The sequence below is a fragment of the Dasypus novemcinctus genome, chromosome 5, assembly GCF_030445035.2.
Source record: "Dasypus novemcinctus isolate mDasNov1 chromosome 5, mDasNov1.1.hap2, whole genome shotgun sequence".
Classification (NCBI taxonomy): Eukaryota; Metazoa; Chordata; class Mammalia; order Cingulata; family Dasypodidae; genus Dasypus; species Dasypus novemcinctus.
In genome coordinates, this window is record NC_080677.1 from 53,012,938 (window position 1) to 53,026,531 (window position 13,594).

Consider the following 13,594-nt stretch of genomic DNA (forward strand, 5'->3'; position numbering starts at 1 on the left):
AATAAGTGAATATTACTTCCAACCCTTGGTTACCTATAGTCACTACAACTTCATGAAGTATCTGAGATAAATTACTACTTGGCTGCCTTTCCCTGTTCCACTATTAGTTGGAATAATGCTTCAGGAAGGGAATATTGTTTTTAAAGCAGTTTTATTGAGATATATTCACATACCATGCAATCTGTCCAAATTGTAGCATCAGTGGCTTTTAATATAGTCATAGTGTTGTGCATTCATCATGACAAAACTCATGAACAATTTCATTACTACATAAAGAAAAACTTCACACCCCTTAGCAGTCACCACTCAATCCCTCTATCCTTCTCCAGCCCCACATAACCACTAATCTAATTCCATTTTTATAAATTGATTTATATTTACATTTTATAAAATGGAATCATACAATATATAGTACTTTGTGTCTAGTTTCATGCATTTAGCATTATGGCTTTTTGCCTGATAGTAACATCTTCTAACATAAATTTGTTCATTTTCAAAGAAAAAGTCTTATGTATGCAATATCACCCATATTCATATTTCACATGAGGTTTTACTATACTATACAATCCCATGTTACATTTTTTAGCTTTCCTTATAATAATATACATGACCTTAGACTTTCCCTTTCAACCATAGTCATACCTGTACAATAGTACTGCTAGTTACAAACACTATGATGTGCTTTCACCCTTTCTATTCATTTCCAAAGATTAACAATCATTTTACCAATTCTTCACAGGTTAACTCTCAGCTTTCCATTCTCTAACCTCATTCTATTTTCTAGTGACCTATATTTTAGTTATTAACTCCATGAGTTTACACAATATTTTAAGTTCATAGTAGTACAGTCATACAGTATTTGTCCTTTTGTGTCTGGCTTGCTTCACTCAACATAATATCCATGTTGTCATATGCTTCGTGACTTCATTTCTTCTTACAGCTGAATAATATTCTATTGTGTGCGTACACCACAGTGGATTTATCCATTCATCAGTTAATGGACACCTGGGTTGTTTCCATCTTTCCATAATTGTGAATAACATCACCATGAACATTTGTGTGCAGATCGTATCACTGCTCTCAGAAATTCTGGGTATATACATAATAGTGGTATTGCTGGGTCATGTGACAAATCTATATTCAACTTCTTTAGGAACTGCCAAACAGTCCTCCACAGTGGCTTTTCCATTCTGCATTCCCAACAATAATGAATAAGCGTTCCTGTCTTTCCACATCCTCTCCAATGCTTGTTGTTTTCCATCTTTTTAACAATGGCCATTCTAATAGGTATGAAATGATATCTCATTGTAGCTTTGATTTTCATTTCCCTAATTGCCAGTGATGAACTTTTTTTCATGTGTTTTTTTCACCATTTGCATTTCTTATTTGGTCAATTTTTGACTTCATTTTCAATGTAGCTGTATTTAATTTAAAAACCTTATTTTCAAATAATGTATAGAATAAGAATGGACATTCTGAAATTTTCCCTGATCGTCACTCCATCCCTAAATTACTGTTTGGTTCAGGGATGGATTGGAGGTTCCTAGTGTATATTACTTGATAATAGAAAGTTGAAAGTTTATCAGTTTGTGGTTTTTTTGGGTTGTGTCAGAATGTCTTCATAAACTGTCCTGAATTGGATCCTGGAACAGAAAAAGGGGAAAAACTGGTGAAATCCAAATAAAATCTATAGTTTAGTTTACATTGTATGAATCAATGTTAATGTCTGTTTCTCACAAATGTACCATATTCTTATAAGATATCAACATTAGGGGAAGCTGGGTGAAGAGTATATAGGAACTCAGCTTTGAAGGAATATGTTGCCTTGCTGTCCTGCAAGTTTCTAGACTCCCCCCACTTACTACGTTCAATTCGTGAATGCCTTGCAAAGAGAGTTAATTTTAACATGAGACCAAGGAAAATATAGTTAAATTGATAGATGGGCTGTAAAGTCATGATGTGCAGGACTCTTGTTTAGGGCTTTTGGAGATAAAGACCGGATGTTGTAGGAACTTCTCACTTGCCTGGAATTTTCAAGGGTGTTTTCTTATATGAAAGAGAAAAGCCTACTATTGATCCCTTGTCATCTTTAGCTTTTAAAGCTTAAAAGAGTTTAAGTTATTCAGAGATTCCCTTTTACTTTTATAGGTACAAACACAAGTACGCCTTGCAAAAAAAAACTTTGACAAATTGAAGATGGATGTGTGTCAAAAAGTGGATCTTCTTGGAGCAAGCAGATGCAATCTCTTATCTCATATGTTAGCAACATACCAGGTAAAAAAAAAGTTGTCTTTGTTACAATGTACCAAAAATGGCACGAGCCTTAGGTGAGGTAAAAATGATGTTTGAACTGGAAGAAGGTTTGGGCATTATAAAATTCTGAATGTTGTGTTTCTCATAATTTACTACCCATATCTCTCCCTTTTAGCTTCTCTAGCTAACCGAGTATTAACTCTTCCCTTTGTATACACTTAACCCACTTTCCTGCATTTATTTCGGTGGTGTCTTCTGCCTGCAGGGCCTGTCACCTCCATCTCTGTGCCTTTCTAGATGCCACCCTTTTGATGTACCCAACCAAATGTCAACCCTTCAGAAAGTCTTCTCTGAACTCTGAGAATTTTATCTGTGCACAATTCTCATTAGGTTGTCATTGTTTAATGCACTTATGTTATCTCCTCTGATGGCCTCTGTGTTCCTTCAGAGTCCGTTTGTGTCCAGTAGTGCTGTTGAGCCCCAACTGAGTATGGGGTCCCGAACTGTGGGTGTTGTAGGGAACATAAACCGTAATGAAACCAGGCCCCTGGCCTCGAGGAACTTGCAGTTTAGGAAGGAAGTTGGAGGCAGTAATGTCTGACTATGTTTTCTCTATCTCAGGACAAAATGGAGTAGGCTAGGTAAAAGCGGTACTAAGCCAAGGAGGGATGGGGAAGTTGAGTCAGTTGAGGGATCACAAACATAGATTGTAAAAGGTTGGTCCTGGGTTTTATAGGATGAATCTGACCAGGCAGGAGCAACGAGAATGGAGGGAGTTGTAGGTGGTGGGAGCAGCACAAGGCACAAGAGGCAGTGTTTGGGGGAGAGGAGGGGCATTTAGTTTGGCTGAAATACAGGGTGGAGGTAAGTGCATACTGGGAAATAAGACTTAAGAGGAGCTGAGATCTTATTTTGAAGGACCTTGAAAGCCACAGATGAGTGTACTTCCCTGGGGCCCGTGACTAGAATCAGGCATTCAAAACTTTAATAGCTTTACTGTCTTTCTTTATAGACCACTCTGCTTCATTTCTGGGAGAAAACTTCTCACACCATGGCAGCCATCCATGAGAGCTTCAAAGGTTACCAACCGTATGAATTCACTACATTAAAGGTATGAAAACTGGAGAGACCATTAGAAAACCTTATGTAAAGTAAATTTTGTTTATATGACAAGCAATGTCCATTGCAGCAATTATCTGTATTCCAACAGACTCTAAATATCAAAGAGACAGTACCCCTGATAGGGTTTTGTGGGTTTTTTTTAACTTCATCAATATTCAATACAGTGCTATCTACTACAACCCAAAATCACAAATTGAAATTTGGGATGCATTTACTGAGAGATGAATTGTAGTGAACTTGAGTCCACTTGTTTGACAATGCTAAACAGAAGATTGCACAAGTCTGGTATACTCAGTTAATTTTAAATTACGAAATACAAATACACCCACTCGAAAAGGGTACTTGCTCCTGGTATGTATTGCTTTGTTCTGAGAGTACCATCCAACATAGAATTGGACTTTCCCATAAGGCTATAGTAATATTTCTTAATTGAAAAGGTAACTTTAAATTTATTGATTTCTCAGTTCTAAAAGGATACATGCACAATGTCTAATTCTCAATATTGCAGCTGACTGTGGAATTATTTTTCTAATGATTACTGGGGTGAATATATATCAAGATAAGTAATTTTGGTTCTAGAAGGATTTTGCAAATCAGGAGAGAACAGTGGGTGCTTTGTTGCCAGGTCATACCTTTGAAAGAAAAGGGACAAGAACTAGTAGAGAGTTCACCTTGAAATTGCTTTGCTTCTAACTTTTGAGGCAATTTATGTCTCATCAACTTGTTTTATGAAACTTTACGCTGTTTTTGGCCTCAACAACACTTGATTTTGAGATGTCTAGAATGACATTGCTAAAACAGAAACCCTAAGATGCTGACCCTTTAAATAAAGATCACAGGAGGAACCCAAATCAGTCCAATCACCACGTGATGCCCCTGACGGGGCTCCAGATGGGACGCCTGGCCATGGCGTTCAGTCCTCCTCGTCATGCGCCGATGTGAAGCATGCTAAACACGTTCAGGATGTGCAGGTGGTTTTTTTTGCTCCATTAACTGAACATAAGTACCTGAGGGAAGGAACCTTCTTTTTCTTCTGTCTCCTCCTTTGTCCAGCCTAATATTCTTCAGACAGTAGCACCTTCCACCTTCCTTATTCCCCGGGCAGTGGCATCGTGGATGCTGGAGACCACATTCCTTCCCTGTGATTTCCTGCCTCTTGCACCACCTTAGCAAGCAGCCATCTCGACCAAGCTGCATTGCTGAAAATTAGCACAAGTCACACTGTTCACAGTTCTTACCAGGGCCTGACCAGAACCCCACGGACAGTGCTCTATTAAGGCAAAACCTTTCAGGTATTAGGGCATGAATATGTACTAGGTTTTATTTTATTATAAATACAATTTCAAAAGTTATCTACTTTCTTTTGAAAGACAACTGTACATGATACACGTTGGATAGGAGGAAGACAAAATGATGTCTACCCCATATATAATTCCAGAGAACTTCAGGTTTGAGTTAATTACCTATTAAGTGTAATATTAAATCATGAAATTAAAGTTGTGCCACAAGCACCGAAGAATCCTTATGTGAATCACTAACCTCCTGTGTTAAGGAAAATATGACTTCTTAATTTTTGCCATCATATTTATCGTAGAGACAGGATCAAGCTGATTGTTAGAGGATTTGTAATGAAGGCTTGATAACAATGGTTTGGGACATAATTACACATATTTTGGAAAGATGATTGTCTATTGCCTTTTATATCCCCAGAGCCTTACTTAAATTATGCTTTAATTGGTTTATGGTTTAATTGTATTTAAGTTATAATAAGGTTATACTTTATTAAGAATGTTAAGTGTCTAAAAACTAAACAAAAAAAACAAACAAACTGTACTTTTATTACCTCTCTAGAATGCTATCCATTCAGGCTTTCAACGATGACGTGTTACCCGAGAATACCATGCTAATAGCTCTTTTTTTTCTTTTGTGGACTCAAATCTTATACAATTTTTTAAAAAAGATTTATTTTTTGTTTTTTTAACACCCTCCTTCCCCTGCTGTCTGCTCTCTCTGTCCATTCGCTTTGTGTTCTTCTTTATCTACTTGCATTCTTGTCAGCAGCACCAGGAATCTGTGTCACTTTTTGTTGCATCCTCTTGCTGCATCAACTCTCTGTGTGCACAGGGCCATTCCTGGGCAGGCTGCACTTTTTTTGCACGGGGCGGCTGTCCTTGAGGGGCACAATCCTTGCATGTGGGGCTCCCCTATGCGGGGGACACCCCTGCGTGGCAAGGCACTCCTTGCGCGCATCAGCACTGCACATGGGCCAGCTCACCACACCGGTCAAGAGGCCCTGTGTTTGAACCCTGGACCTCTTATGTGTTAGGTGGACACTCTATCAGTTGAGCCAAATCCACTTCCCCAAATCTTATATAATTGAGTATGTTATTACACAGCTCATTAACACATAGATACAGGCTCTCCCGTTGCACATCATATTGTATGCCACAAAACATGTCAGTGAAAACCATTAAGGATTTATATATCATAGTCCTGAGTATATTGATTTCCCAACCTTCTTACACCAATATTTTTTAAACTATATGCCTTATATTTCTATGATTTTTATTTGCTCAAATCATCTTTCAATATATATACTTTTCTTCAGAAGTGGCATCATATAATGAAAGTGGATATTTCAAATTTTAAGTGTTTTCCCAATTTATTTGTTCTCTAGGTCTACCTAACCAAATAGCCCCTTAAATGCCTTTTTGAACTATGACTGGAAACATTGTCTTTGGAAAGGTTTGCTAATCTCTGTTAATGTAAAGCAACCCATTTGGTTTCTTTGCTTCAGGGTGTCTTCTGAGTATGTTGGTAATTGTGCCATTGCAGCTGTATTTCCTGACTGTTAGTTTTATGCTTGATGTAGGATGATAATTAATGTGTTAAACACTTGGTGCATCCTGTTTGGAGTCTTTTGCTGCAGAATTACAGGGATATAACTGATGCCCCAGAAGTTCCAATGTTTACTTCTGTGAACCTTTCCCCAGAAATATGTGTAGTTCTTTTCTAAAATAATTTCCTTATAAAAGTGAATTGAGTCTCCATCTCATACTAGTTGAAAAATATCTGAATGATTATTTTGACATTTTGTAGATATTTTTTGCTATATAGTAATGTTTTATGTGACAACAGCTATTGCTTTTTTTAACTATTTTTTTTAAAAGAAGCTTTAGATTGTACAAATGTTACAAAGAAGGTATAAAGATTCCTATATGCCCCACTCCCTCCCCCTCCCACACTTCCTCTCACATCAACAACATCCCTTATTAGTGTGGTACATTTGTTACAATTGATGGACATAGGGTAGCATTGCTACTACCTATGGATTACAGTTTACTAATGTAAATAGATTACAAAATAGTTTTACTCTGTCATGCACAATTGTGTAGGTTATGATAAAATATACAATGGCCTATATCCATCACTGCAGTCTCATGCAGGGCAACTCCAACGTCCCAAAAATGCCCCATAGTATACCTATTCTTCCCTCTCCCATCCTTCAGAACCTCTGGTGGCCACTGCCTTTATATCAATAATAGGAGTCATTCTACTGCTAGAATAATAATAAGTCTATAGTGGAATAATAATAAGTTTCTATTGTTCATTGCTCAATCTTGAGGTTTTGGGGGTGGTGAAGCCCACTCTGCTTCTAATTGACAGGGAGCTTAGATCCCATGGGGCAGATGGATGGAACTATTTTGCTTGCAGTTGCAGACACTCTCTGTTTCTTGGGAATGGGTGTTGTCCATCATTATCTCCTTGTTAGTTGTCCTGGGTAAGTCCAATGAACTGGAAAGTAGGTGTTGCTGCAACTCTGCTGAAATTCAGGGCTCAACTGGCACATGAACAGAGCAAAGATTTAAGTCTCTGGGACATACATTTATCAAGTATAGTGTTAATTATAGGTTCAGGTAAAAGGGGCAGAAGAGCCCTGTGTAAAGAACCTATAAGTGAGTCTAACTCTGTTACACTGGGGAGCATAAATTCCAAAGTAAGGCCCACTGGCTGGGTGCTGAATTCCTGACCTGTCTGCCCTGCTCATAGTTTCTGAATATCTCTAGAGCCCTCAGGAGCCCTGCTATTTGAGACTACTGTTTGCTGTGGCAGTCAATGAGATCCTGCTGAGGCACGCATAAGCATAACTTCTGGAATGACCTCCCGACTCACTTTGAAGTCTCTTAGCCATAAAAACTCATTTGTATTTACCATTTCCCACCTTTGGTCAAGGTCTTTTTCCAGATGCATTGCTAATTGGCACTTGATAACAGTCCCTCAGTGCCAGGGAGGCTCATCCCTTGGAATCATCTCCCAGGCTGGGGTCAGAGGGGGGTGGTAGTGCGTTTATATGCTGAGTTTGGCTTAGAGAGAGCAGCTATTGCTTTTTTTACCAAGGCCTGATGTAATTATATTCTACTTTTTTGACATATTCCTTCATCATTTTGAATTTATAATAACTAGATATTGTAGCATTTCAGCTTTTTGATAAATTCAGCCTTGAAATTGAATATTGTAAAAAAAATTTCAGTCTAACAATTCTAATAGAACTCAAACTTAAAGCAGAGCAACTTTACCATTTAATTTACCTACTAAGTGGTTTCCAATAAAAGAAGCAATTTCCTAATCTTGTATTTTGAAACAATAAACATTCTTTATTCCTTACAATGTTACTAAACATGTATATTTTGCATGAACTTTCTTTAATATGCTCACTTTATACTGATTCCAAATCATCTGGAATGTCATTCACATGGTAGTGATTATCAAATAACAAGGCTAGGAATAGAATGTTACTAGCCATATCTTGAAAGCACTGTCATTTTTTTAGAGAAAAAAATTTAGACTCTAAATTTAGAGTATAAAGAATTTTTTAAAAACTAAATGAAAAATTTAAAACTAAAGGAAAGCAGTACCCTGTCTTAAATTACCAGCCCTCAGATGTGGTCAAGTTTGCTTCATCCTTCCAGGATGTCATTTACTTACATTTGCACAGATCTAGAACAGTCATCAGCAAAAGCAAAAATGAAAAACACAAGTCCTCAAAAGCCAGTGGCTCTGCTTGTGTTGGGTGGCCCTTTCCCTCCTGTCTGGCATGTGGGTTGAGTGGATATTTTTATAGAGAAGTGAGGTGAGCAAGGGCCCTTCACGGCAGTGGACTCACTCTTCTAGGTTGGGTAGAAGAAGGACATGTCCTCCTGAATTTGTATGTTTTAAAGGACCAGTATACCTACTTTTAATGAAAATGACCAGTAGCAAAGTGCGCTGACATGCCCCACTCCTGTGCTTTTGGAAGGAGCACCAGGTTTTGAGTTTTCTCTTCGTCCTTTCCACTTATGTGATAAAGCCTGTTAAGTGTGCAAGCTCTGAGGCCAGCCTGGCCTGACTTGAAATCCACCTCTTCTAGTTTCCAGATATATGATGGTGGTGAGCTTGGTGGCAGTGGTGGTGTTGGTGATGGCATCGAGGATGGTGATGATCACATAGATGCCAGTGATGGTGGCAGGGGTGATGGCGGTGGTGATGAAGGAGGTGGTGGTAGTGGAGGCAGCAGTACTGAGTGCAGCAGTTGTACCAGTAGCTCCATGGTGGTGGCAAAAAGATAGGCTTTATCAAGAATTCTGGAAGGGATCCAAAATACAACCATTGAGAACATGGGGACAGGAGGGTTTGTTGAGCATGGGCTTTCATAGGCCAGCTTGTTACTTATTTACTGTTTTCCTCCTAGATTGTTAGTTTTGCAGTGCGTTTCACAGGCAAGACTGGGAATGGCTTTGGGGGGTGGGTCTCACCAAACCTCTCCTCAGTATAACTTAGCCTACTCCATCCCTGGTTTCCTTAGATGCTCTGGCAATTCCGTTCCCAGATCTGTTCTTCAGCCCTGCAATTCCTGGAATGAGCTCATGAATTCCCAGCAGGGATAGGAGAGGGTTGGGCAGGTATGCAAGCCAGAAAGGCATCCCATCCCTGCAAGAGAGCAAATTCAAAACATGCAGACTGGCTTTGCTGCAGGCTGTTGATGTGCACCAAGTGTTTAACTCTAAGGAAACCTGAATTTGAAAACATAGCTGTGAGCATGTTCAAAAAGAACCACTGAAGCAGATGTGCCAGTGTTTGCTCCTTTCCCTCCTGGGGTCTAGGATTTTGCACTTTCACATGGAACATCATCATGGAAACAGAAAGTTTTTAGCCTTCAAAATTCAAAAAACATCCTCATCTACAGTTTGTGTGTTTTTTTTCCAAATTCATCTGTCTAGCAGCTTTCTTCCACCCACCTCCACATTTCTCAGTTAATCACTTGAACATTTACTGAAAGGCCACATGGCTCTGTAGTTACATGCTTAGAAAATAAAGCCTTAATAGTTTTTATGAAAACTGGGTAAATATCCTTGCACCACTATTTTAGTTAACAGTCCCAACCTGGCAGTTACTTATGGCAAGCATCCAGAATATTCTCTTAGACTTTCAAGTTTTTTCTGTGTCATTACTTTACAAGGTGTTTAGCAAAGCTATTTTTTTCCCAGGCAGCTCCAGGCCAGACCATTGGAAAGAGAAAACTGGAAGGCATCCAGTTCACTGGCATGGAGGAGGGAGGAGGGGGCTGCCCACAGCCACCACTGAAATCTGACTTGTCATCAGCTCATCCTTCTTTATGGTGACTAGCATTTGTCTTCTCAGGCAGCTGGAGGCTCAAGCCCTCGTCACAGCAGCGGGGCTCCTCTCCCTCATTCATTCTCATTCATTCACTCCTCCTTGAGGAGAAAAAAAGAAAAAAGAATATCATCATTTGGGTCAGGACTTCGTGCCAGGCACTCTGTTAAGGGTGAGGTGAAATAATGTCTGGAAGAGTTTGTCATATGATATATGAGACTCTGATGTACCAAGCTTGGGTATTATAATTAATAACACTGGTACTTTCAGCATTGACATATAGAAAGTGCATATATATTTTAGTGAATACTTAAAATAACCATGGGTGGTAGAGTATACTTGTTTCCATGTGTCAAAAAAGGAAAATGAAGCTCAGGAAGGTCTAGTAATTTGCCTAAGGCCACATCCCCAGTGAGGGAGAAGGGAAGTGCATGCTTTTCCCACTCTCCACACACTGCATCCCAGGTGGCCTTTCTCCTGCACCCCTGCCCACCCTGAGGCCGGAGGGAAGGAGAATGCAAAAGTAGCCCTTTAAAGAGTACAGCTGTTAACTTGCAATTAAAAATAACATCTTGAGGTCTTGGTTTGTGAGCAGAAAGTGTAATTTATATGCCAGCCCCTCACATACCTGGGAACTTATGACCCTTTCCTCAGATTTTGGAATAAAGTCCTCTTGATCTTCTTGGTAGACTACGTGAAGGGGAAGTTTAGAAAACGGCCTTGGCTTGGCAAGTCAATAATATATCTTAACTAATTGTAGAACTTTAAAGACCTGGGTTCAGATGTTGGTCCCACCAGTTGGTAATTGAATGGCCTTAAACAAATTACTTCACTTCTTGGAGCCTCAAATTCCATGTCAGGAAACCAAGAATACAGTGTTTATCAGGAAGGGTTTTTGTGAGGATTAAACAAGACATGTAAAAACATGGAGTGCTGTACATAATACAGGGTAAACACTTAAGACATCTAATTAATTCCTTTTAGATCTTTAAAAGTTATTGATTTTAAAAAGCACATTCTGGGAAGCGGACTTGGCCCAGTGGTTAGGGTGTCCGTCTACCACATGGGAGGTCTGCGGTTCAACCCCGGGCCTCCTTGACCCATGTGGAGCTGGCCCATATGCAGTGCTGATGCGCTCAAGGAGTGCCGTGCCACGCAGGGGTGCCCCCCATGTAGGGGAGCCCCACGTGCAAGGAGTGCACCCTGTAAGGAGAGCCGCCCAGCGCGAAAGAAAGTGCAGCCTGCCCAGGAATGGCGCTGCACACACAGAGAGCTGACACAAGATGATACAACAAAAAGAAACACAGATTCCCGTGCCTCCGACACCAACAGAAGCGGACAAAGAAGAACACGCAGTGAGGGGACATGGAGAGCAGGCAGGAGGTTGGTGGGGGGAGAAATAAATTAAGTTAAATAAAATAAAAAGCACATTCTGTGTGCTTACTGTGAGCCTGGTACCAGATAGAAGCATCATCTCCAGTAATCCTCACAGTGCCCCAAAAAGTAACTCCTGTCATTACCTCCATTTTCCCAATGGGTAAACAGAGGCTCCCAAGAGCTGAAGATGCTTGTCTATGTAGCAGCACGACAATCTATTTCCAAGGTCCATCTCTTTCCAGGACACTATGAACCCTCCCCAGTACTAATTTTCCACCTTATTTTAAAGAGTTAGATTATATATCTCATTTATGACTGCATTTGATTTGCTTTTCTTTAGTTTTACTCTTATTTTTTTTATTCCACTGTAAAAATCAAGATTATCTTCTGATCCTAGATTAATAGAGTGAATGTTCCCTATACATTTGTCCTTATTAGTTTCTAAGTGCATAGGATAGGAGAGATGGACAAAATGCCTGTGAATTGTATGGCTTATACACATCATCATGGCCCCTGCTTTTTATTCCCTTAGTGCCACTAATTACATAAACACATACATGCACACACATCACTGAGTTCAAAGTCTTCTAACCATGCCCCACTATTTTGAGCACTTTTATTTCAGTTTATATACACATTTATTTTTTTGGTGCCTTCATATGCACGCAGCGTCATTAGTGGAAAGAAGCTTAAGAAAAGCAAATGCCATAATTAAAGGATTAGAGAAATGTTAGTCAATTGCCAAAGTTAAGCATTAAATTTAGGATATTACATTAGGGCTGACTGCTGACCTTTGTCTGTGAACTTTGTTTTGCCATGTAGTTTTGCTTTCTTTCAAGTGAATGCTGCTGTTGCTTTTATTTTCCTAATACAGGAAGTAGTAACTCCCATTATTATATTAAGCTGTTTCCTTTCTAAGACACTTTTGCAAGCTCCGTCTGTGCGTTTCCTCTGTAACACTGATCTTATATATAGTGTGTATGCTTCCTGAAACCATTTAAGCATTGATGGAAACTATTAGCATGCCAGGGCAGCTTCTAACAGAGAAAGAAGTTACTTTGTAAACATTCTTTCTTCTGCAGAAAACCTTTCAGTCTTTCATGATGCTGTGTTGTTGCTAATCACAGTGATTTTCACAAGGAACTTTAATGAAGGATGAATGGGTCTGGGGTTTAAAAGCAGAAAGCTTTGGAGTTTCATTTCTGGGTCATGGATTTGAATATGACTTCCATCAGCCAGTGACTGGACATAGTGCCATCTAATGGCTTTCTGTACAAAGTCAGCCAGGAACACCTGCTCAGTCAAAGTAAATCATCACACAGAAAATGCTGTCACCCCTGACATTCACGGATGCTTTGGGGTCAAGTGTTTTCAGCTGAGTTGTGGGCTTTACTCTGAAGAATTCACTTCCACTCCCTTCCCCCAGCTGAGCCCTTGTGATCAGAGCACAGGGAGAGCTGAGGTCCACCAGGTAGAATACGATGTATCTGTCAGTTTACACCCAGTAACTAATTCTGGAAGGAGAGGGGACATGGTTTGTCCTCCATGATGTACGTTTTGAAGTTTCCCTTGGCCCCGTCATTCTATTCCAATTACACCATCTTTTATAAGAAACAATTCCCATGTGTTTGTGGGTTTTTTTCTTGCTATAGAGTAGTAGTAGTTTGATCTAAATCCCTTCCCCCTTCTTGTTTCAAGAGATGCCCCTTGAAAACACTCTAAAATTGATTGTGATAATAGTTGGCTTAACTCTGTAAATAAATGGCTAAAAACCATTGAATTGTACACTTTGAAGGGGTGAATTCTATGATATATGAATTGTGTTTCAGTAAAGTTGTTTGCGTGTAATATATATATGCATACATATATATCTGACTATAAGATGCCCATTGGTTCTAAATTCTAGTATTTAATAAGCAAGTTCATGTGCTCAGAATTAACCATGCTTGTGGTTTTATAAACCTTTTCATAGTATTCTCCTGAGCCTTTGGATCTCCTATGTAAGGAACTCTAAATTTTTAGTTTAACCTTATGTCCATTAATTAATCAACTTGCTAGGGCCTATTTAGCAACCTCTCATGAGCACAACAGCCAAAACGTTGTAGGGACATTATTAATAGTAGAGAGAGAAGAGCAGTTGTCACAAGAATTATTAATAATAATTTAAAGTAGCAATTGGAATTGCAGCCTG

At 39.3% G+C, this 13,594-nt stretch overlaps 1 protein-coding gene across 25 annotated transcripts in view; it reads left to right on the top strand.

Annotated features, from left to right (window-relative positions):
* ICA1 (islet cell autoantigen 1) overlaps positions 1–13,594 on the top strand; it is a 183,406-nt gene that overhangs the window by 137,603 nt on the left and 32,209 nt on the right. For all 25 annotated transcript variants that reach the window (XM_071215152.1, XM_071215156.1, XM_071215159.1 and 22 more), the window contains 2 exons: positions 2,149–2,274; positions 3,266–3,364. In XM_071215152.1, coding sequence (XP_071071253.1) covers positions 2,149–2,274; positions 3,266–3,364 — 225 coding nt within the window. The remainder of the gene's footprint in view (positions 1–2,148; positions 2,275–3,265; positions 3,365–13,594) is intronic.